The following is a 26426-nucleotide window of genomic DNA, read 5'->3' on the forward strand; positions in this document are numbered from 1 at the left end:
TCGTGCTTTAGTGACTGGGGGATGGGAAGACGCAGGAAACCCACGGATTGTTATGTCACGAAACAACTGACTGGCCAACATGTGACGTTCGTGGCATGAACCTCAATGTTGAATATATCCTCCCCCCCCTTTTTTTTTCCTTTCCTGGATTTTAGGCAGGTGGTTTGATTTCAAGTAAAAACACAAGGTTGAACGGAGGCAGAACTATTAAATGGCACCATGACGCCCTTCAGATCACAGTTCTGTTATTTCTCCTGCCAGGACCTTTTAGCAAAAGCCTTCCTAAACAGATCACAGCTCCCAGGAGCATTTGCATTTTATATTAGAACAGAGAAGGGAGACTAAGAATTCACATAAAGATATGAATTTATAATGATAGCAGACTCGACCTCCTTGGGGAGATATCTGAAGCAATATTTAGACAAAGTCAGATAATTATGACAAAATTTTAATATTCTGCAACTTTGGGGTGGTAGTGATTATCTTACCCAAACCTGTCCCTCATATTTTTACTTTTTTGTTTTTGAGTAATTTGTTTAAAAGAACACGTTCTGTTTCAAGTATGTGTTCTTTCTTTTAAACAACAAAAAGTACCTGTTTGAATAAAAAGCCATTCACCCATTTTGTTCTCATAAAAGTTTAATAGAACAACTAAAGTTTAAGATCTCCCAGAGGACAAATAAAGATATTTCTCAGCAAATGTAGAATTGCGATTTTCACTGGTGCTGGGGGATTTTACACACAAACACAATTTTATTTTACATTTAAAAGAGGTGAGTAAATAGACAAATCAATTTTAACTGTTCTGAAATTTCATACTGGGTCATTAATTTTAAAAGATAGGACTTTGGTAATAGTTAAAAGAACAGAGGCCCAAGGGTAAAGACTGAGAATGTGAAGTGAAAGTCACTCAGTCGTGTCTGACTCTTAGCCACCCCATGGACTATACAGTCCATGGAATTCTCTAGGCCAGAATACTGGAGTGGGTAGCCTTCCCTTCTCCAGGGGATGTTTCCAACCCAGGGATCGAACTCAGGTCTCCCGCATTGCAGGCAGATTCTTTACTAACAGAGCTATCAGTTCAGTTCAGTTCAGTCTCTCAGTCCTGTCCGACTCTTTGCAACCCCCATCGTAGCACGCCAGGCCTCCCTGTCCATCACCAACTCCCGGAGTTCACTCAAACTCACGTCCATCGAGTCGGTGATGCCATCCAGCCATCTCATCCTGTTGTCTCCTTCTCCTCCTGCCCCCAATCCCTCCCAGCATCAGGGTCTTTTCCAATGAGTCAACTCTTCGCATGAGGTGGCCAAAGTACTGGAGTTTCAGCTTTAGCATCATTCCTTCCAAAGAACTGAGCTATCAGGGAAGCCCTAAAGACTGAGAATAATCACCTTCAAAATTCTGACTTATCAGTAGCCTCGGATGAGAATCAAGACGGATCTAAACCAGGTTCCTTCTGATATTCTACGCTATATTTCTTCATAGGAATTCATCTGGAATTCCCTGCTGTAATAACACCAACCCCCTCTTCTTCTTTCCTTAACACTGCTTACCCTAATGGATTCTGATAAAACCAAGCCAGATAAAATAAAGACCTGTCCTCACATCTAGTTGTAGAAACAAAGATGTAATACTCTATACAAAAATAAAATTGGCACGTGAATGCAGCACTTAAACATACACTTAGAAGAGAGTAGAATCAGAGACAGGTTTTCCCATAGGAGTTCAGACAACCTCAAATAATTAAAAGTTTCTCAAGGGGAATCTTCCCTTCATACCTTCCCCGCCTGCCAACATTCAATAAAATATTTACCCCCAGTAAAGTATGTATTTTACTGTTTCTTTAAAGATAACTATCAATTATAAAGCTCTGCCATCCTGGGAAAAATGGCTTTGGAAAACATTATAAAGAAACTCTGCTAAGTAAGGTCTTTAAGCCTCAGTTTACTCACATATAAAATAAGTTTATGGGTTATTGTACGACAATGTATATCAAGCAATTGACAGTTTCAAGCACAAAGGAGTTTCCTTCTAGGCTAAAATGAAACGCTGATTTACATTAATGAAGTAAGTTTAACTTTTAGTTAGTTTTTTTACACTGTAGTTAATTTCCTGTATCTGGCTTTGAGAGCAAAGAACTGGTCCCTGCAAAATCTTTTTGCACTATATACTTACAGTAAATGATTGCGTTGTTTACTTTCAATTTATACACTGTTATATGTCAATTATATCTCAGTAAAACTGGAAACAATAAATTAATAAAATAAAACTGATCACTGAGTAAAGAAATGAAAAAGCTTAAGTTACTCAGACTCCTTGCTGAATAAACACATGCTTTTAATTTTAGCTATAGACAGTAAGGGGCTTCCCTGGTGGCTCAGCTGGTAAAGAATCTGCCTGCAATACAGGAAACCTGGGTTAGGAAGATCCCCTGGAGGGTATGGCAACCCACTCTAGTATTTTTGCCTGGAGAATCCCCATGGACAGAGGAGCCTGGCAAGCTGCAGTTCGTGGGATCGCAAAAGAGTCGGACACAACTGAGCAACTAAGCACAGCAGCACAGACTGTAAACTGATTGATCTTATACTGGGATTGTTCAATTAATACCTGGGATACTATTTAAATCCTGTTGGTTCATTTATTGTTTTTTAAATAGCAGCTTGACTGAGACATAATTCACATGTCATAAAATATACCTACCGCTTTTAGTATAGTCACTGAATTGGCAATCATCAATATAATCAATATTAGAACATTTTATCACATTCATTACCTCAAAAGAACCCTCAAACAGAAGTAGAGAACAATTACAGGGGAAAGTGGAAGCAGGTGGGAGGAATTGAGAGAGTGGGATTGACATATATGCACTGCTGAAACTATGTAGAAAACAGACAATTAATGAGAACATACTGCATAGCTCAGGGAATCCTACCAAGTTATCTATGGTGACATGCATGAATGGGAAGGCAATCCAAAAGGGAGAGGATATGTATATACATATGACTGATTCATTGTGCTGCATGGTAGAAACTAACACAGCAGTGTAATACAACTATACTCCAATCAAAAATAACATTAAACAGAAACCTCAAACCCATTAGCAATCACTTACCATTTTGCCCAAATTCTCACCATCCAGCCCTAGGAAACCACTAATCCACTTTCTATTCCCATAGATTTGCCTATTCTAAATGTTTATTTATTTATTTCTAAATGTTTAATATAAGTGGGACTATACAAAGTCAGTTTTGTGAACTGGTTGTTTTCACTTAGCTTTATGTTTTCATGACTCATCCATGTTATACCATGCCTAAGAACTTCATTCCTTTTTAAGGTTTCACAACATTCCTTACAGAGATTCTCAATCCATTCTTCAGTTGATGGATATCTTCTGTTGTTTCACTTTTTGGCTGTTATGAAGAATACTGCTATGAACAGTCATGTAAACATTTCTGTGTGGCTGTCTGTTTTCAGTTCTCTTGGGTGTTTGCTAAAGACTGGAATTGCTGGGTCATATAGCAACTCTGTGTTTAACATTTTTGAGAAACCACTAGACTCTTTTTCAAAGTGATTGCACCATTTTACGTTCCCACCGACAGTCTCTGAGGGTTCCAACTTCTCCACATCCTCACCAGTAACTACTTACTGCCTTTCTTTTTCATTTTAGCCACCCCAGTGGGTATTAAGAGGTATTTCATTATGGTTTTAATTTGTGATAATGATGTCAAGCAGTTTTTCATGCACATATTGGCTTTTGGTATCTACTTTGATTTGGGTATATGTATGTACATAAATATGTGTGTGTGTATGTAAATATATATATATGTTACTTTCTGCTATACAGCAAAGTGAGCATATATATTACTTCTCAGGTTCTTTTCCATTATAGGTTATTACAAGATACTGAATATAGTTCCCTGTGCTACATAGTAGGACCTTCCTGTTTATCTATTTATCCCAAACTCTTAATTTATCCCTCCTTCCCTTCCTCTTTGGTAGCCATTAGTTTGTTTTCTATGTCTTTGAGTTTATTCCTGTTTTGTAAATACGATCATTTGTATTATTTTTTTTTAGATTCCATACACAAGTGATATCATATGACATTGTCTTTCTGTCTGACATAGTATGTTATCTAATATGATAATCTCCACATCCATCCATGTCGAGTTAATTTTTGTATATGCTGTGAGCTATAAGGGTTGAATATAATTCTTTTGCATATGTTTCTGCATTATTTATTGAACAGTGATTTTTTTTTTCCTCCACTGAATTATCTTGACTCCTGTGTCAAAAAATCAGTTGACCATAAATGTGAGAGTTTATTTCTGGACTCTCAATTCTATTCCATTTATCTCTATTTCTCTAATATTAAAAAAAAAACAAAACAAAAAACACTACTCCTGCATTTGTGTAGAGTAAACATTTGCATAAACAGAAGCATAAGAAGAAATTAAAGGACCTCCCTGGTGGTCCAGTGGCTAAGACTCCAAGCTCCCAATGCAGGAGGCCTGTGTTTGATCCCTGGTCAAAGAACTAGATGCTACATGTCAAAACTAAGAACTTGTATATCCCAAGTAAAGATCCCGCTGGCTTCAACTAAAAGATTCTGCATGCCACAACTAAAGATTGAAGATTCCAAGTGCCACAGCAAAGATCCAGCACAGCCAAATAAATTACACCAACAACAAATACTTTAGAAAAAGAAATGTAAAGGAAAGATCAATCCCACTGTGGTAGAACAAGCTACTGGTTCCAATTCTCACTCCTCTCCTGGGGGGAGTGACTCAGGGTTTGGCCACACAATGTGCCCTGACTCTTGGGATGTCAGTGACCGTGACACAAGTGGACACTTCAAATGCTCGTGTCCAGTTCATCTTACTTTCTTGCACTTTCGGGATCACATGAAAAGAATATACCTTGTGTGTCCACTGGTTTCAAGTGAACAACAGATACTTAGAATAAACCTGAACCCACTCCATGATCTGGAATCCAGCCAAATTTAGCCAGACCCTGGACAAAACTCTGAAGCTTGGGCAAGAAATAAATGCTTATCACTGTTTCCCACTATGGTGTTTGTGGTTGGTTGCTCTATAGCAATAGCTAACTAAAACACCTACCACTTAGAGATAACCATGCCTATCATTTTGGTCTTTTATAGAATATGAGATTATGAAAAAAAAAAGTATGTATACATACATACACACATATATATGTGTGTATATATATTTGCACTCCTGTTGTTTTTATTTAGCATTTTTCCATAGTACTCTATGTTTAACAGTTCTTGATAAACACTCCTTTTATTATCAACCTATTTCAATCTTGAAAAGATTATATATTTCTCTTAACCATTTCCACACTACTTTTACTATTTTAAGTCAAAGTACAATGCATTGTGTTTACTTCCCCTCTCTCAGATAAATCTTGGTCTATATTTCACATTTTCCACAGAATGGATTCCTACAGGTAAGATCTTTAGCAAGTGCCTTTAAGAAGGGTTCAAGAAAGAACCACATAATCCTATTTTCCATGGCATTACTATTCACATTTTCAACTATACTCTGGCTAAACCTGGATTATTTTGCTGCTTAAGAAATGCAGGTCAAGAAGGAAGGGACATATGCACATCTATGGCTGATTCATATTGTTGTGTGGCAGAAACCAACACAACATTGTAAAGCAAGTATCCTCCAGTTAAAACTAAACAGCAAAAAAAAAAAAAAATTCAGGCCAATTTTTGTTTCACTTTTTGAAAAACCATTTATGTGAATTCTTCCAACATGTTCCATTATACTATCTTTGGACATCGGCAGTTTATTCTAAAGAAGACTGTTCTTGCCACAAAAAATAAACTACGCAAAGCTGTGCCTCTTACTTTCCTTGGATTTATTTGGAAATAGGGCATGGGAACAAAATGCAAGCTTATTTCTTTGGGTTTTTAATATTGGCATGGCTGATAAAGTGTCATATACCTTGAAAGACGGTATCCAGGGTAAAAGCCAGATCTGATTTTCTCTGTGTCTGTAACAGCTTTTGGCATGTTGCATAGATGGATTTAATAAATATTTCTTGAATAAATGCATGTAAGAAACATAGAAAATGTCAAAACAGCCTTTCTGGCCAGCAATTATTGCCCTCACGATGATTGGTAACTAGTTTTCAGGTTTTGAGGATGACAAATACGCTGCAACCAAAATTAGATGCAGGACTCTAAAAAGTAGGTCAGACAGCTGATACTGTATCTAAACTTCTCTGGGTCCATCTTAGCAAATAAATGGATCTCTCTCAGTTCCCAGTTCAACTTTTCCTTTCCCCAAGGAAAATCACGTTTATTCAGATCATCTAATAACAACTGATCCGGTTCTTCTTTGGCAACTGCTAAAATGATTACTTTGGGAACCCCAGTGGCTATCCTTGCAGAAGACATTCACTGACTTGCAGGAAGTCTCACTGGGGTGCCTGTCATTTTTCATCTTGTAAACTGAACCCCTCATCGCACCTGGCCATTGCCTCTCTCGCATCAGTTCTGTGGGGACCTGGGCCCCTCTGTTCCCACTTCTCAGGGGCTACTTGTTGCTCACCCCCATGGGCTAAGCCTGGAGATACCCTTTCAAAGAGAAAGACTTCCACCTGCCTCAGGCACTTAATAACGTTAAGTGACATTTTCATCTATTTAAACCCTGGGAAACATATTTTTAAAAGTCGGGTTTGCAAGTCACTCACCTGGAAATTCCCTAGACAGAAATGGAACAAAGGACAGGAGAACCCAGCTAAGTTTACTTAAATTGAAGGTACTGAGGGGAGGCCAGCTAGGTGCTGCACGGGGAACCGGGAGATCAGAGACAGCAGGTCTTGGGTGTGCACAGAAAAACACGGCCACTGTCCCCATGTGCAGATCCAGACTCGCCAAGGCCAGCAACTCGTGACACCAGAAACCATCTCCCTCCTCTGCCCCGCCTCCAGCACACACCCATCTATCTGAGGGCGCAGGACCTGCTAACACAGCAGAGAAGGGTTAAGGAACCTCTGAAAACTGAAAATTGCTGCTCAGCTTGTAGGGAGCGGTAGATTCCCCATTTTTCTGTAAAAATCATTGTGTCTGGTACTGTATGACAGTGGCACAAAAAATCCTCCAGCTGAACAAAGCACATGAAGAAAACAGAAATTCTGGAAAGTGCCCAGGAAAAATGTATTACCTTGCCACCCAGAAGCCAGTGTTCACTGAAATTCCTGAACAGAGCAAAGCATCTAGAAAGACAGTGAAAATGCAGATGAGACAGTTATCAGATAGTGGCTATCAGGAACAGAGAGGGCCTTCACTCAACAGCAGTTTAGTCCTCAGGAGTTTCATTATAGGATTAAGGCTCATCCAGAACTACCTGCTCACAGATGCTCCTTGATATTTGCTTAGAGGAGCCCTGCTGCCCTCCCATCGTCAAGGGAACTGGCTGTGAGTTTGTAACCATTATAGCTGCGATGATGAAACAGTGAAGAAGATCTGCCTCTAAGTCAAAAGTATACAGAGATAAGGTTCATTTTCAGTGCCCTGCAGCAGCTTCTGATGGCAAGGCCACTGCACTTCTCCGTAAGTGGGGATCCAGAACTGATTCATCTCAGAGTGAGCAGATGCCTCTTTTTTCTCTCTAATACCATCCTGGGCTCCACCTCCTAATAATTTCATTACATGGCAGGGGTAGGGGCAGGTGGGGAATAGAAAAAGTGAGAGAATGACTTGTAAATATATGGCAAACTTTTACATGAAGAAATGGGGAAAACAAAACCCCTTAGAACTCTATTATTAGCAGGAATGGAACTAATAACGTTACTATAGACATGTTATCAGGTCAGTCATGTCCACTCTGGGTGTAATATTCTATTCCTTTGTGTTGGGCTAAGTAACTGAGGTGTGTAGTCTGTGTGAAGGTGAGTCACACTGGAATAAAAGCTATGTGTTTTGCTGATTCTTGTTTAAGACGCTTGTTACCCGCTGTTGCAGATACTTCCGAGATTAAAATGAGAACACAGACTCTGCTAAGTTTTCTGGGGAAATATATGAGTTTAAAAAATAGGGTACAGGATAAAATAACTTGATGAGGAAGTTTGAATTAATAAGAAAGTTACAAATGCAGAAACAAAAAGAGGAGATGGCTGCCCTGGCTCTAACTGAAGGCATTCTGCTTTCTGTTTCTTTTGAGGGTTCTGGGATTTTGAAAAAAAATTGTTGGATTGTATATAAAATCTCCAAAAACTTGCTGAAATATCTCACTCGGTTTCAGGTTCACTATTTTATTAAATATTCACCCCAATCAGTGTAAACATGTTTCCTTATATACAGAAAAAATGGATGGAATGAAAACAAAGAGAGAAAGGAAGACATGGAAAAAAATCAGATTCTCTTTAATACTCTATGAGCCTACAACTCATTAACACATGAAAAGTGACTTTTTATAGCCATATTGATTAATGTATTTGATACCCAATTTAATGAATCATCAGGTTGAAAATTGAATTACCCGGTACAATTTCTAATATTTCTCGTGAAAGGGTATGCCTTCTTTCATAGTTACTGAAAAATATGTTAATATATGTAGCTATTTGTTAACTGTTTGCATTTCAAACATAATAAAGTTTGGCAAATCAAATCACCTCATTTGTTTCCATTACTTGAAATGCTGCTTGGGGAAATTTTTAGGCAAGGTACCAAGAGTATCACATCTCCCCCTAGACAGCCCAGGTTTGCTTCGTGCTCCCTGCCTGCCGTGCTCTAATCTAACTTGTCCCTCTGCTAGGTTTTTCCCTGCAGAGCTCGACTTGTTAAGGGCTGTGCATTAATTTGCCTTTACTTTGTGTAGAGCCAGGCATATGCAGCATCTGCCCCGGGCCTGAAGCTGTGCTAGGTGCTGCGGCTGCAGCCACGAGCACTGACAACATGGAGGTGGTCCTGGCTGTCGGCTGCTGAGCATGGATGGTCATCAGAAACGAGAGGACCAACCGAAGGAGACAGGTATGCCCGGGAACAGGGAAGTGTGGGTGTGGGATGACATGGCACCAAGTGCCATTAGCTGGAAGACATTTAACCATTAGGAGATTTGGGCAGCAAACTCTTTCTGCCAGCATTTCCCAAATACTCAGGGTGGCAGCACCATTTCCACCTTGGCTAACAAGGCTTTATGAATGTGGCAACAGTTTGAATCACTGAGTTATATTTATGGACTATTTCAGAAAATTAATCAGAAGTCCTGTAGTAAGGCAGAAAAAAAGGTTGCATGCCTTATACATGCTCCTAATGACTCATATTTTTAGGACTATGTACAATTTTTCACTTGGGGTAATGCAACATACCTAGCTAAACATGTCATTTGCATTTTACACCTTGGTTTATTTATTTATTCTTCATCCCCCAAGAGATATGTTTTATTGCTGATTACACTGTACAGGAAAAAAAAAGGAAGTAAAAAGTAAACTCTACTTTTGAGGGTTTAACGGACCATGAATCCTCTCAGTTGCTTTTCAATTTCTGTGCACTGAAGTTGAGTTTTAATTAGTTGTCACCACAGCTGACTCAAAAAGTTTCTTTAAAAAGGGTAAATACAACTTTGGTTATAAAACAAACGACCTGGGCAGCAAAATAATCTGGAAAGAGAGTGGGGAAAACGTTAAGTCTGAACTTCAGTAGAACTTGACCAATTCTCAGGAACACCGGGGAAATTCATCTTCAATGGTCAGGACTTTACCCCGCTTTCTAGAAACATCTGTGCTGTGAGCGATGGTGCTCCTGTTTACTCCCAAATTTCAAAGAATATAACACCTACCAGATGCCTGATTCTCAGAGAGCACTCGAGGAATTTTACATCAACCCAATGAAATATGACAAGAACAGGTAGCCATGGTCTTTCTAAGAGACTGGGCATGCATTTCTGATAATGGTATTAATAGGTAGGCAACCCATGCTTGCTTCATTCTGAATTGGAATCTACTTTAAACATTTAATGGTTTTCTGCCGGATTTTAATTAGTATCCATGAGAAGAATGGATAACAAGTTATTTCTATAAATTTTAATGTAGTGAAACAACCTACTGTACAACAAAATATTACCCAGCTGACATCTATGTAACAGTATATCACTGGATTAAAGAGATGACCCCAAAAGATTCAAGTTCGTTTTCCAGAAGGAGTGACTGCTCTGTCACAGACCAGAAATATTAAGAAGACATGAGCAAAGGCTGAAGGTGCTTTCAGGGAATGAGCAGAGCAAACAGAATTATAGAAAAATACAGGGTCACCTGCTGAACCTTCAGTAATACCCAGGCTTCTATTGAATTTATCTGGCTCACAAAAAAATGGTTATTCTTGGTAGTATTTGGACTCCTAGTTGAGTATTCTGTGTTGCCTATAGGACAACTTCTTTTATTCAAAGTTATCATCCTTTTAAACACAGAATATCTCAGTAAAATGTGAAAAAAATGTGCATGGCAGTTTTATGGCTGATAAATTGATCATCACAAATTTTTGGTCAAATTTGAGAAACAATTCTGTTTTCATCAGCTATAAAATCAGAACACATAAAAAATTCTACGGCAGACTGCTTGGTTATGTGAAATATTCAATTATCTCCACATTGAGGCATGTGATAGTTTATTACTTCAAAATTTAATGGCAATTTATTATTTTTACAAGTACTGTTTATAACATACTACTTACTTTGCCAGTCAGTAAAACTCACTTGGGGAAAATCAATTTTGCATTTTTTTCTGACTGAGAATTCCTCCTAGTAATAATGATTAGTGAAAACTCAGAACACGTGTGATATTATTTCCAGAAATACTGAAATTTTAAAGACACTGCCTTCTAAACTTGAAGAGGAAGCTATGAGGATTTTTTTTTCACTTTTTTCTTTTTTTTGGCCGTACTGCATAGCACATGAGATCTCAATTCCCAACCAGGGATCAAGCCCATGCCTGCCCCTGCAGTGGAAGCACCGCGTCTTAACCATTGTACCACAAGGGAAGTCTCTAAGGAGTTCTTATCTTGGCTTCTAAGACTTAGTAAATCACCAAGGCGTGCCTTTAAATCCTTAACATTCTCACTTACTGAAACCTTTAAAAACTTTAGAACAGCTGCTTTTATCGTTACTGTTGTTTTAAAAAATCTTTTTCTACATGGTGTAAAATCAGAGAAAGAAACAGGATGATTCTTATCACAAGGGGCATAACTCTAGATGCAAGGAGGAATGTTGTATGACATCCCTTATATGCGGAATCTAAAAAGAAATGACACAAATGAACTTACAAAATAAAAAGCGACTCACAGACTTAACAGAACCAACTTATGGTTATGGGAGGATGGTGGGAAGGGTGGGGAAAGAGACAGGTAGGGAGTCTGGGATGGACAGTACACACTGCTGTATCCAAAATGGAAAACCAACAAGGACCTGCAGAGAGCACTCTGCTCAACGTTGTGTGGTAGCCTGGATAGGAGGGGGTTGGGGAGAGAAGGGCACATGGACATGTGTGGCTGAGTCCCTTCTCTGTGCACCGGGAGCTATCACAACATGCTAACCAGCTGTATCTCAATACAGAATAAAACGTTTTTAAAAAGTGGCATAACTCTGATTAGCAATACTTGAGTTTATCTGAAAAAGAAATTAATTGATTTGTATGCTGTTTCTATCTTCCTGCTGTGACATTTTACTAATTTCATTAGTAAGTAGTAAAAGTGAAGAAAGTGTGGTTTTTGGTTCTTCCTGAATGTATCCATTTAGCCAACGCCTATCCTCTGTGGTTCTACCAGAATTATGTTTGAAAAATATCACATCACTTAAATAAAAGTTTAAATTAAAAATTGTGTCACTTAAGTAAGTGTAGAACATAGGTTTTAGAATTGGAGGAAGATCTGAGACTGGGTCTGTTTTTTAACTATCTTTTCACCATTGTAAATTGGATAACTACACACCCTCATCATCTGGTGGCAGGGAGGACAAAACTTAGCAGGCAGAATGTTATTTTTGTTAAGTTCATATGAAAAATGCCTTCCGAAATTTTCAAAGGAAACATTCAAGATTTCTAATCTACAATTCTCAACAAGAGATCTTTTCTTTCACATGTTAAAAAAATGTTCCTGAAACAATATAACTACTTTTTTCAGACAGCCACACTTGAGTTATGCTAATATTTCTACTCTAGATTCATTGTCTGCTTATTTTTATTTAAAATAAACAAATAACAGTTTTATTTTCTTCAGGCCTATAACTATGTTTTCATTCCCTTTAATGGCCTATTTCTTTCTGGGTTCATCAAAATACTCCGCCTCTCTGAAGTCTGAAGTACTAAACACTTATTCCAGGTTTGTGATACAAAGTGTCTTTTATCCATGTAAACATTTTAGATTTAAATTCTTTGTCATGCTGGACATGTCATGCTCATATGTAAATTCTTATTAGTGAAACTGGTAATGATATTCATATTCAATTTGATTAACTCTGTCTTCTACTGTTCAAACATCTGCTGTCATCTCTCATGGAATATCAACCTTCTTCTATTTTGTTGCCTCTCTTCTGGCTTCGCAGGGCTCCATGTGCCACCATGGATGCCTTTCCTCACTTGTGTGTGTGTAAGGACTCTAGTATATCCTTTAGGACTCAATTCAGAAGTCTCTTTGCTTCTTATACACATCTTTACTAGGGCAGTTTTGAAGCTGGAGTTACAATGATTGATTTACACTTCATTCTGTCTCTCAGATTATGGATCCATGTTGGCAAGACAAAATCCAAGATTTGTTCATATTTGTATTTCTAACACATAAAGTTCATAAATGTCTGTTAAATGGCCAAATGACTATACTTTTCTTTAGAAAGGAGCTATCAGCTTTTCTTAGAAATGGCAACAGGTGGCCATTTGGATTTTTCTCTTTCTGTTTTCCGTAGGTTGTGATCATCATGGCACCTGAATTACTGATTCTTTTGGGAGCGGCAGTAATACTGCAAGCAGACTTACTTCCTGATAAAAAATGTAAGCACCACCTATTAAATTCAATAATTTTTTTAAAAAATAAGTACATTGCAAAAAAGGATAGTATTACTTTCTCCTAAATAAGACTCAATTAGGAAATCATGATTTTTTTTAAAAGGGATGGAACATTTATTCTTATCAGAATATCAGTTCTTTAAACATACTATATTTTAAGAAAGCAAAGTTGGCTGAAGCGGATATTTTATGTTGCAGTGGGAAATCGTATTCCAAATGTGGGCAGACGGGCACTCAAAATAAAGCTGCAGCCGGTGGCCGTATTTGGACACCTTCCCAGACAAGCATATAGTTCAAGTCCTCTCAAAGTTCTCAGAACCAAAGAATAAGAAGCTTCCACTATGTTTGCTTCAGAAACATCAGTGGGTTTAAGGAAAAAAAAAAAAACAAAACAAAACAACCCATCACATGAGTCCCCCACTAGCACTAAGAGAACCTGCTACAATAATGACTATGTTCTCGTATCTGCACTGTCCAATGATACTTGACTATTGAGCACTGGATATATGGCTCACGTAACTAAGACAGTGAACTCTGATTTTATTTAAAAGCCACATGTGGCCAGTGGCTACCATAACGGCCGATGAAGTACAGACGGAGCCCCAGAAGTCTGTATGCGGCAGGTGTGGAGGCAGAGTCACGGAAAGCTATTAAATATTAAATGTCAGTGGAAATGTGCTGACGAGTAAATTCATCAAAGGTTTCATAATTGTACAATACTATAAGTGAAAGAAGTGAACTCACTCAGTCACGTCTGACTTTTTGCAACCCATGGACTGTAGCTGACCAGGTTCCTCCGTCCATGGGATTTTCCACACAAGAATACAGGAGCGGGTTGCCATTTCCTTCTCCAGGGGATCTTCCTCACCCAGGGATTGAACCTGGGTCTTCTGCACTGCAGGCAGACTTTTTACCATCTGAGCCACCAGGGAAGCCCAACTTTAGCAAAAATTTTAAAAGTTGTATAAATGTATGCTCAAGAAAAAAAGACAATAAATGTATTACATGTTAATGCCACTCAGTGATAAAACTGTGGCTGTATTTTCTTTTTTTTTTTTTGATCATCTGTGCTTCCCAAGATTTCTAAGAACAGGCATTGATTTTGTAATTTAAATGAAAGCTTTGATTTTGAAGACTCTGTTAGAGAGTGGTTCATGAGGGCGGAAAAAACATTTTCTTTTTATAAATGCTGAGTGAGTAATTTTGCTTACAAGTTTTTTGACCTTGAATCATAGTAAGAAACAAATCTTTACATCCTGAACCAGTATACAAATATGTGACTATATTTATGGAACAAATAAGAAGTTCATGAAATAGGACTTCTTATGTTTGATGCACCTGATATTTTCTATTCAATTTTATTCCATGTCATTAAACACATTGCTACCCACAAACTAACATACTATTTTAGCCCATTAATAGATAATGACACTTTGAAAATTATTATACTGAATAATAATATAGTAAAATATTCATATTTCAATAAAACACCTGTAGGTGTTATAGGTAAATACCAGGGCAAAGTAAAAAAGACAATGAGCTAAAAACAGTTCTAAAGAACCTTTTCCTAAGATGATTTCAGTGCTATACAGTCTGATAGCATAATAAAATACTATACTACACAATAAAACATTTAATGATTTTAAAATGTTTCATATAATTAAACATTGCATGGCTTTTTTCTTTTGATCAACAGTTTTACTTCTACCACCAGTCAATTTCACCATTAAAGCTGTCAATTTAGCTCAAGTTCTTTTACGTTGGGAACCAAATCCTGATCAAGAACAAAGCAATGTCCAGCTAGGATATCATGTGAAAATAAATGCTCCACAAGAAGAAGATGTAAGTGTTTATTCTGATGGCAATGCTTACCTAGACTGAATTTTCCTTATTAAAGGAAATTTTATCTAAAAAGAGAGAAAACCACTACAGAGCTTTCTGTTAATATTCCTAGGAGGGCAATGTCTCTATTGAAACGGCTGAGAACTAGTGCCATACCCACACTAAAACAGTGGCTTGGAACATTTTAAACTGTGGGACCAATTCTTCCACTTAACGATAAAGTTTAGTAACTTCTGAGCTACAATGGTTTAGATATTGATTTTATGTTGCCTCTAAAATATTCAAAAGAACAGAAGAGAATAACCAAGCAAAAGAGGAGAGGGGCCATTGTACCTAACGGAAAAGGTCAAATTCAAATCCCAGTTCAGCCACTTCCTGCCTTTACTACTTCCATCAGTCACGTAAGATCCCAGAGCCCCAGGTTCACTGCAGGGATATAGTAAAGCACCAGGTACCGAGCGGATGTGCCATAAATCAAACTAAGGGAGAAGCAGTACTATGTCAGTCAATATGGAATTCTAGAGAATTCTCCATCAAAAATTTACCTCTGGGGAGGAGATTGGAGCCAGAGATGGTGGCCAAAGGAAACTGGAGTCTGAACTCTAGCATTTTGTTTGTTTTTATAAGAAGCAGTTAATTCAGGTATCCTTGAATAATTATTTTCTATATTTCATTATGTATTTTTAAAACATGTACCAATCTAAACTAGACAATTTGTTTATTCATTTTAAAAACCTCTTTGTTTTCGGTAAAAAGCTGCACCTATTTGATGTGTACAACTTGATTGATGAGTTTAGGGATAAGAACATAACCTTGAAACACTGGGTTTGATTTTTTCTAGCAGAATGATTGCATTGCATTGTGTTTACATGCCATTTAAAAAGTGGAAGAAAACTCCTATTTGATTAAATAGTTCTCTGCAGGTCATTTCCCCTTTACATATCATGACTTGTGGGTTTTATTTTTAGTACGAAACCAGGAACACTGAGAGAAGCCTCGTAACCATCCTTCACAAAGGCTTTTCAGCGAGTGTGCAGACAGTGCCCTGGAATGACCACTCCCTACAAGCCAGCAGCTGGGTTTCTGCAGAACTTGAAGCCCCAACAGGTAAGGCAGGTCTCTGAGGGCCTGGTTTTCAATTCCAGATCTTTGTAAACATGGGGAAGTCAGGAGAGGAACACGCCTCGCTTTTCTCTGTAAGTTAGTCACTCATCCCTACAGTGTTCTTTTACCTCATCCACGTCCTCTCGGAGACCGAGATCACTGGTTAGTGTGTGTGACCCAGTCAATCCCATCCAGCAGCTCCCTGCAAACATTGAGAATTCTTCTTCCTCCCCGGCTCAGGAGACAGGGAGTCGTAAACAAAAGCTGAGCTCTCTCATAACTGGATTCTAGGACATCTTTCCACTCGCTCCCCACATGAATCCTCTGCTCTTCTCAGATGACTTCCAACCATGACCCCTCCACACCAGCACAGTCCTGCCTCTGAGCCCTCACTGCCCTGAGCTTACCTCTTCGGCCTGCTTTTCTGAATTCTTCCTATACTTCAAAGCCCAGATCAAGTCGTATCTGCTCTGGGAAGCCCCTTTTTTTTCCATCTGATGCGCAGAAGGTTGCTGTTCCTTTCAGAACTCATTCAGGGATGCTGTGCTATTCATGTGGCACAACATACAACATTACATTCTTTATCTTTAACAGTAAATAGATGTTAACCCTGCCATCCTGGTCTGTATTGCCCTGTGCGCAGGGCGGAGTCTCCTGCTTTCCTGCACAAGCATACAAACAGCATGTGCTTCAGGCTTCAGACATAGTGCTCCCTGTTACACCGGTGGATGTTTACGATTGTATGACCTCTCAAATGAAATTGAAGAAAACTGTGCTGACGGTTCATAGAAGCCATGAGACTGGATAGCCTGAGTGCCATGAGCAACGAGATTAACACCTACTATGTCTATATGGTCCTTCTGTGGAAAGCTGGGGTTTCTAATACTTAGAACCAGTGACACTTATGATTCAAACCTTGAAGACAAACAGACACACAGAACAGAGAAAGAAAAAGGGAGAACGGGCCACCAAGTCTTGGGATGTGTGTACGTGTGCATAACAACCATCGCCTGGACCAGTCTGGCTGTGGCCAACAGTCAAACTATCCTCTCATCACATCACTGCATGAAAAGGCCATGCCTCCCGCATCATGTGTGTGACCGAGAGCAGCATCATGAAGATCTTCCCATTCACTCAGTAGAACATGATGTCTGGACTACACAGCGGCCAGTTCACAGTAGGCTTGATGTCACAGGCAGAGACAGAATCTAAGGTAGACAGAAGACCACAAATACAAGTCGTCATCTGCTGTACACTAAAGCACGTTTCCACGTCCCTGCAGTGAGTAACTGGAGTGTGCCTTAACAAGCCTTTCATATTCTTCTGCAACCTCAACTGCTCTCTGAGCACACTGATGTGGGGTGACAATAATGAAAACGTCATTATTTCTGCCTTGAATCAGACTGAATTCACACCACATCATTCCTTGGAAGGAAACTAGGAGAGAAGCAGACCTCAGAAACTCTAAACTATACTTGGCACAGATTATCTGGTCATTTAGTGCCTGGAGAAAGTATACACATACACACACACACACACACACACACACACGTATACACATACATATATATATGAAAATATGTGTATACATGTGTGTGTGTGTGTGTGTATATATGCATATGTATACATATATAAGGGCTTCCCAGGTGGCTCAGTGGTAAAGAATCTGCTTGCCAATGCAGGAGCCACAGGAGACTCGGGTTGGATCACTGGGTCTGGAAGATCCCCTGGAGGAAGGCATGGCAACCCACTCCAGTATTCTTGCCTGAAAAATTCCATGGACAGAGGAGAAGTCTGGTGGGCTATAGTCCATGGGGGTCACAAAGAGTCAGACATGATTAAGCAACCAAGCATGCATGCACACATGTGTGTATATGCACACACATATATATATACATATTCACATATATACACATGCATATATACCTGCATATACACTGCTGTAGAGCAGAAACACAATATTGTACGGCAAAGTGAATCAGCCACACACACACATATAGCCCCCAAATAAATTCAAAGTGGATTAAAGACCTAAATGTAAAGTCAGACACTAAAAATTTCTTAGACCAGAACACAGGCAGAATACTCTTTGACATAAACTGCAGCAAGGTCTTTTTTGACCCATCTCCCAGAGTAATGAAAATTAAAACAAAAGTAAACAAATGTGATCCAATGAAACCTCAAAACTTTTGCATAGCAAAGGAAACCATAAACAAGTCGAAAAGACAATCCTCAGAATGGGGAAAATATCTGCCCACACAGCAACTGACAGGGATTAATCTCCAAAATATACAAACAGCTCAAGAGGCTCAATATCAAAAAGACAACCCAATCAAAAAATGAGCAGAAGACATAAATAGAAATTTCTCCAAAGACCTACAAGATGGCCAACAAACATATGAAAAGATGCTCAACATCACTAATTATAAAGAGAAATGCAACTCAAAACTACAACGAGGTATCATCTCACACTGGCCATAACAGTCATCATCAAAAAATATATACATAAATGCTGGAGAGAATGTGGAGAAAAGGGAACCCTCCTACTCTACTGGTGGGAATATAAATTAATACAACCACTATGGAGAACAGTATGGAGGTTCCTCAAAACACTAAAAATAGAATTCCCATATGACCCAGAAATTCTATTTCTGAACATATACTTGGAAAAAAACATATTTCAAAAAGATACATGAAACCCAATGTTCACTGCAGCACTATTTACAATAGCCAGGGCATGGATGCCACCTAAATGTCCATCAATAGAGAAACGGATAAAGATGAGATACATATACACAATGGAATATTACCCAGCCATAAAAGGAGCCAAACTGTGCCATTTGCAGTGATGTGGATGGACCTACTGTCAAAGAGAGTGAAGTCAGAAAGAGAAAAACAAGTATCATATATTAAGAAGGAAATGGCAATTCACTTCAGTATTCTTGCCTGGAGAATTCCATGGAAAAGGATCGTGGAGGGCTAACATCCATGGGGTCGCAAAGAGTTGGATACAACTGAGGGACTAAGCACCGCACATGTGGAATCTACAAAGATGGTACAGATGAACTTATCTGCAAAGCAGAACAGAGACACAAATATTGAGAACAAACCTACCAAAGGGGAAGAGGGAGTAGGGTGGATTGGGAGACTGGGATTGACATATATACACCACTATGTATAAAACAGACAACTAACGAGAATGGATTCTATAGCCCAGGGAGCTCTACTCAATGCTCTATGGTGACCTAAAGTAGACTTTAACACACTAGTCTGTGTACTGGGTCTCTGAAGAGGCAGTGTTCTTTTGTAATGTTGCCAAAACTACTTTCCTTTTGAGCGGCAACCTCTGTCACTCATGAAGCATTTGGATACTACCTAATGAATCACTTCGTTCTCTGATGCAAAGTGGCGTTGGAGACCTTCCTCAATTAGCTCTCTCAGTCATAACTAGTTATTGACAGTGGAGCATCAGAACCCTGAGGCTGCTGTATACCAAGCTCAGAATGACAATCTATCACACTGCTCTTGAATTCTAATATCTATCACATATAAACCCTCCCTGCAAAGAAGCTGCAAAACTTTTGAAGTTAGAAAGTAGGGCTTAGTCATTTTAGTTCATCCCCCAGAAAGCTGACCTTTTGAGAATAGGTTTCTATAACTGTGTGGTGACAATTACTTTTTGATGTCCCCAATCCCTATGGGTTTAAAAGAAACTATCAAAAACTGTCGTGGCAATGCTTTGTTCTTTAAAAAAAATTTTTTTTGTTGGAATAGAATTAACTTACAGTGTTGTGTTACTTTCCACTGTACAGCAAAATGTGAAACAATTCATGTATATGTTTATCTGCTATTTTTTTTTTTTCTAATTTTTGACCACCTAGGGTCTCCTGGAACTGAGATTGTGAATTTAACTTGCACCACAAACACGAAAGCAGATAATTACACACACTTACGACCATACCAAGTTTCTCTTCACTGCACCTGGCTTGTTGGCAAGGATGCCCCTGACGATACACAGTACTTCCTCTACTACAGGTTAGTACCGATTTTCACTTATGCGAATGGGTTGTTTCCTCCAGCCTTAAAAACTTATGAGTGTTCCAATATAGGTATCGCTCTTGGATTGAAGAATGTCAGGAATACAGCAAAGACGTTCTGCAGAGAAACGTTGCCTGCTGGTTTCCCAGGACTTTCATCAATAGCAAAGGGCGAGACTACCTTGCAGTGTATGTTAACGGCTCCAGCAATGAAGCTGCGATCAAGCCTTTCGATCAGCTCTTTGCCCTTCATGCCATTGGTAAGACAGGCTTGACACAAAACCAGAATAATTGAATTGCAGAATCTCAGCACTGGGAGGGTTTATAAATATCACCTAGTTTGGCTACTCATCTAATACTGAACGACCACATGGCTCCTGCTTAAAAACCACAGGGTCAAGGTTTCTCAGCCTCGGCGCTACTCATATTATCCAGCCAAAGAAGTCTCTGGGGCTGTCTGTGCTTTACAAGGTGTTCAGGAGCAGCCCTGGTCTCCAACTGCTAGACGCCAATAGTACTCCAACCCATTCTCAAGTTGTGACAATAAGAATGTCCCCAGACTTTTTTTTAACCTCAATACCTAATGATTTTTATTTTTTAAATTTTAGTTTTATTGAGGTAAGAGAGGTAAGAGGTAACATGAGATGTATCCTCCAAATCTTTGGTGCACAATACAGTATTGGTGACTATCGGGACAATGTTGAAGAGCAGATCTCTAAAACTTAGTCTTCTCTTTTTTTTAACTTTTGATTTTATACTCGAGTATAGCCAATTAACAATGCTGTGATAATTTCATGGCACGGCAGTGACTCAGCCATACATATACCTGTATCTGTTTCCCAAATTCCTCTCCCACGCAGGCTGCCACATAACACTGAGCAGAGTTCTGTGTGCTATACAGTAGGTCCTTGTTGGTCCTAGTAATTCTCCAGACATTTCAAAATGTCCCCTAGGGGATAAAATCTCCCCTAGTTGAGAACCCAGGGAAAGTGAGCTCCCTGCTGAAAGAAGCCCAGATCGCCACTCAGCAGCTCTGGCTGGGCTTGTGAAATGTCTGCCCACGGATCCTGCGAGGGGTTGGCATCACCCCCAAACAAGTCTGATTCCTTCCCCACCAGAAGGTCCCTCAGCTACCCAAAGGCAGCCAGGTTTCTCATCCTGAGCTCTCTCTGCCCCCTGCTTCTCGTGCATTCCTCTCACAGTCCTCTGCCCTCTGGACTCTCTCCTCTGGGCGTTCTTGAGTTAGCTGATCTCCCTCACCATGTGATTCTCTGACTGAAGCATATGAGCTAAGCTTTCACTTGTTCAGTCTGCAAAACTGAAGACCTTCTCCCTCATCCTAAATACTTGTATAAATGAAACTCATTGGGAGCCCTTCACAGAGTATTTCTGGTGCTTCATGTTCAAGGTTTCCGTGATGGCATGGCTATTAGTGTGGCCTGTGGGGCCAGGCTGCCTGGCCCTGGATCCTGGCTTCTCCACTCACTCGCTGAGCGACCTTAGACAAGCTGGCCACTTCTCTGTGCCTCAGGCTTTTCACCTGAAATATGGGGAGAAATCAATTCTTCCTACAAGGTCTTTGTGACAATTAAGTACGTTAATAATTATAGAGTGCTTAGAATGGTGCCTGGCCTAAGTATCCAATAAATATGCAAAATGTTATTATTTAAAGGATGTGGTTTGTGACATATGTATCTGTTTCTACTTTTCATCATCCATATGTGTATGGATGTATAACTTTGTTTAAACAGAGTACTTGCTAAAGAGGTTATACAATTCTCTTCAATAGCATATTTTAGGTCATATTAAATAACCTAAAAATGTCATTTTCATGAAAACAGGTAATAAAAAATACTGAGAGAGACCTATGAAACAAGGATATTAATATGAAAATGGACACAGCCTGGGACAGACTATGGACATTTATTTTCTTGTATGATTTTCACTTTATTGAGACCAACTCCTCATATTACTAAAAGAAATAAGTGTTCTCTTGGTGAAAAACGTTTTGGCTTAGGGGATGGCAGCCTCTGGAGCCAGTGGGCCCCGTTGTTAGCTTGTTGCTATGATTCAGTAATTGTGAGATCCAAGTCACATAACTTTAGACAAGTTCACCCAATTAGAAATAATTTCCACCCATATCAAGCGGCCATAAAACAATCAAGTGAGATTTCAGGGTAAAGAACTATGGAGTTATAAGCAAAGACACATTTAGCCCAACCCGCTTTTTTTCTGTAAGAAAAAACCAAATCCTCACAACAAACGAAAGCAAGATACACAAACCAAAATGAAATAAAAACTGAGGCCCAGAAAGGGGAAGTGATCAGCCCAGCCACACACCTGTTCCATAGCACAGGGCTTAGTTGGGTCTCCAGGACACCTCTCCAGGAACAGGTTTATCTTCAGGTTGGCCCAACTTGGGAAGTAAAAATGGATGGTGGGGTGGGCCTTAATAAGCTGAAGGAAAGGGCATTCAACCATTCGAGACTGTTTAAGTAGGAATTTTTGAGGTTTACAGAAGAGATCTCTCCTGTAGCTGTAAGATGGGAGTCAGATGCGGGCTGCCGGAGTTCTGCGGCTTGCAGATTTGTTGGTTAAATGCAGGAGGAAAATACTTGAGAACATGTAGCTTAGAAATACCTTGAGATATGTGGGTGGACTGCACTTATCAACCATGATCACCAAGCCCTTGTTCTCTAACACAGATCGAGTAAATCCTCCAGCGAACGTCACGGCAGAGATCAAAGGAACCTGTCTCTCTATCCACTGGGAAAAACCAGTTTCTGCTTTTCCAAGCCACTGCTTTGATTATGAGGTGAAAATTTACAATGCAAAGAAAGGATATTTTCAGGTAATGATTCCAATCATTCCATTATTTGACATTCAGATTTCTTTAAAAAAAAAAAAAATTCTTGTCCATTTGACAGCTCTGGTTATAGCCTGGAACTAACAAAGTCAAAGGTAACTATCCCAGTTTGTAAAAATAAATCAAACCTTACTGGTTTTTTGTCTTGCAAGGACCTATTTTGAGTTGAAAATAATGTGAAGGATCAGATAAAAGTTCATTAGCACTGTTGGGGAAATGGTGCAGCTGCTATGGAAAACAGTACGGGGATTTCTCAAAAATTAAAAATAGAATTATCATATGACCCAACAATTCTACTTCTGGGTACATATCCAAAAGAATTGAAAGCAGGGTCTCAAAGACCTTTGAACAACCATGTTCATAGCAGTATTATTCACAATGGATAAAATGAGGAGATGGGGTGCACAATGTGAATGTCGAGCCACAGACTTAAAAATGGTTAAGATGGTAACTTTTTGTTATGTGTGTTTTACCACAACTTAAAAAAAAAAATGCCACTTCATTAGCCCTAATGGACAAAAAAGTCAAGGGGAAAGGAGCTAAATTAAAGTCAATATTTATTAAGCATCAACTATAAGTTAAGCTTTGTTAATACTTGGTTTAATTGCTGAGTCATGTCCAACTCTGTGTGACCCCAAGGACTGTAGCCTACCTGGCTCCTCTGTCCATGGAATTTTCCAGGCAAGAATACTGGAGTGGGTGGCTATTTCCTTCTCCAGGGGATCTTCCTGACCCAGGGATGGAAAATCGGGTCTCCTGCATTGCAGGCAGATTCTTTACCAACTGAGCCAGGGAAGGCCCTTGTTATACTTACAGTTTCTCTATTATGTAACTATACAATGATCATTCCCTTACAGGAAAGTGAGGCACAGAGAGATTAAGTAAGTTGCCCAACATCACAAAGCAAAGGAAAAAATTGGAGAAGTCAGGATTCAAACTCCTGCCTTGCAAACTCAATTTGGTTTAACAAAGATGTTTACAAGCTGGCTTCTTAGTGGGAGATAGACAAATAGGCGCCATTTCTGCTCTCAAGGGGCCTGGTCTGCAGGATGCACTCACCCAGTCTCAGAGCTGCCTGATCAAGAGGCCAGGTGGATAAGCAGGGAGTCAACAAAGCTGCCAGGGCCTCCACCAAGGGAGAGGAATTGAACAGAATCTTGAAGGATGAATAGAAACCTGCCTAGTGGGAGAAGCAGAGAAGGACCTTTTTTAGCCAGCATGCCCAAGTAAATATGGCAAAAAACTGGTTTTCTTTTTAAAGTGTCTAATCCACCATATACTGGTATGATTTGCTAGAAAAATCAAGTATAGCCAAAGACAAACCCAGTGATCCTGAGCTTGGATGCCATGGCAATGTCAACTTGCTATGAAAGCTCCCAAATTGTTGCCTCCATTTGTGTATTTCCTCCTTAAGGACCACAATAAACAGCCCTCACTCACGCCAGTCCTCCAGTACACTTGGAGTGGCCAGGGCCCTAGGCAGAAGGATTAACCAAGGCTTGACAGAACATGGCTCCTTCAGCCAAGTGGCAGTAACTCAGTCAGCTGGACCTAAGACCAACACTGGAATCGTAACTCTAGCTCTGACATGAGCACCTCTCCCAGAATGCCTCTAAGATTTTGCTTGGAATAAAGTAGTTTCTCTTTTTAAAACCATGGCCATTAGCAATGGAAGCCACTGGAGTGTTTCATAGAGAAATGTGAAAACATCTGGAGAAATGTAGAATTATTTTGGTAGCAGCATAAAAGCTGGGTATGGGTAGAGGGAACATGTGGAAATAGAAATAGCAGTCTCATGGCTACTGCAATGGTCCAAGCAAAAATTGATGAGACCTAAAATGGCAGTGTTTTTGGAGTAGAGACAAGGAAAGGAGAACTATATCCAGGAGTATGTAACGTGGAGGCCCCAGGGACATAAACTTGGTTTGGGGCAGAGGGAATTAGCTGCATGGTGAAGACACTGACCAGGAGAGAGAATATAGAAGCCTTTGTGAGAAAACAGGGTCAATTCAACACTATAGAATGTCAGTCTATGTTGCCTACGACAAACTGGAATTTACTGAGCGCATATTACTAGGTTGAAAAACCCCAAATGGTTGTTTTTACAGATCAAAAATGGATTGCTGAATATTAGCAGTTTTAATGTGATTTGACCCAAAATATATTTAAGCGTGGCTTTTACAAAGTTAGGGCTTCTTTATTTGATAATCCATTGGTTTGATGGTATTATTCCTATTTTACAGATGAGAAAACTGAGGCTCAGAGAGGTTAAGCAACTTGCCCTGCATTTAGTTAGAGGTTAGAGCTAGGATTCAAATCCCCTTCCCTAGATTCAAGGGCCCTACTCTTTTCTACTTCCTTATGCACCCTCCACTCTTCACTTCTCCTCCCCACCCCCGGCTGGGAGTGACACATTGAAACAGGGATAAGCAAACTTTTACAGTAAAAGGTCACAGAGGAGATATTTTAGGCTTTGCAGACCATGCTGTTTTTGCCAAAATTACTCAGCTCTGCCACAGATACAAGCAAATAGGCATAACTGCATTCCAGTAAAACTGTTTGTGGACACTGAAATTTCAATTTCATGTAATTTTCTTGTGTCACAAAATACTTTTTATATTTTTCAATTGTTGAAAATATGTAAGTCATTCTTAGCTTGTAGTTTCTATAAAAACAGGCAGCAGGCCAGATATGTCATAGACTGCACTTTGCTGGCACCTGTTGAGTATGATGGAAGTCATGGCATATTGTTAGGTGATTACAGAATATCTTGGGACAAGATGATGGGAGTTACACATCCTGCTATGGGCCCCTCCAGTCTTTCACTCTGGAAATATCAGTTAGACCCAGATGGATCATTGAGATCTTACAATTGCCTATTTTATTTATTTTGGTTGCTATTAGCTTTCCATCAAAAGATGACTGCCAACACATCCATACTGAAGTGATCTAGAAGACGCTAGTTGACGTGTGTCTTATTGATTTTAAATGGGCCGCTGAACACTGAGTCACTTGCATATGACTTTCCAGTCTAGTCACGGGCATAATTTAAATAGCATGTTACGGAGAGGCTTATCATGTTATTTTTTCCATTTAGACAGAAAAAATGACAACCAATACACTCATCACCATAATTGATGATGTTTCTAAGTATTACATTCAAGTGAGAGCAGCAGTGAGCCCTGTGTGCAGAGCGACGGGGCTCTGGAGCGAGTGGAGTCAGCCTATTTACGTGGGTGAGTACCTCTTGTTTATTTTAAGGCACGTGGCCTTACTCGTGGTTGTAGCAGATCCTCCTGGAAAGTGGACATGTTCACTTCTGAGTCTTGAAATGCTCTCGTCTCTACTATGCCTTACCCTGTCAGTTGGCTTGCTGCCTTTCTGACCAGAGGTGGATTTACCATAAGAACGATGAAGTTTAAACCTTCAAGCTTCTCAAGAGCACAAGGTCTTCCCAAGTCTAGTGCCTATTCATTTTTTTCAGATTACCTAATTCCACTTCTATCCAATTTTTCCAAAATATGTCTTTTTAATTTTGATATAAATTATATGCA

General features: G+C 39.4%; 2 protein-coding genes across 5 annotated transcripts in view; one reads left to right on the top strand and one right to left on the bottom strand.

Moving 5' to 3' along the window:
• TRNT1 (tRNA nucleotidyl transferase 1) overlaps nt 1–26426 on the bottom strand; it is a 95945-nt gene that overhangs the window by 40366 nt on the left and 29153 nt on the right. The gene's annotated exons all lie outside the window — the stretch shown is intronic.
• Nucleotides 7364–26426, top strand: part of IL5RA (interleukin 5 receptor subunit alpha) — a 40705-nt gene continuing 21642 nt past the window's right edge. For both annotated transcript variants that reach the window (XM_006054712.4, XM_006054713.4), the window contains exons 1-9: nt 7364–7585; nt 8853–9004; nt 12924–13008; nt 14720–14865; nt 15834–15972; nt 19851–20004; nt 20079–20266; nt 22712–22857; nt 25970–26108. In XM_006054712.4, coding sequence (XP_006054774.3) covers nt 8966–9004; nt 12924–13008; nt 14720–14865; nt 15834–15972; nt 19851–20004; nt 20079–20266; nt 22712–22857; nt 25970–26108 — 1036 coding nt within the window. In that variant the 5' untranslated portion in view covers nt 7364–7585; nt 8853–8965. The remainder of the gene's footprint in view (nt 7586–8852; nt 9005–12923; nt 13009–14719; nt 14866–15833; nt 15973–19850; nt 20005–20078; nt 20267–22711; nt 22858–25969; nt 26109–26426) is intronic.

This window comes from Bubalus bubalis, chromosome 21, assembly GCF_019923935.1.
Source record: "Bubalus bubalis isolate 160015118507 breed Murrah chromosome 21, NDDB_SH_1, whole genome shotgun sequence".
NCBI lineage: Eukaryota > Metazoa > Chordata > Mammalia > Artiodactyla > Bovidae > Bubalus > Bubalus bubalis.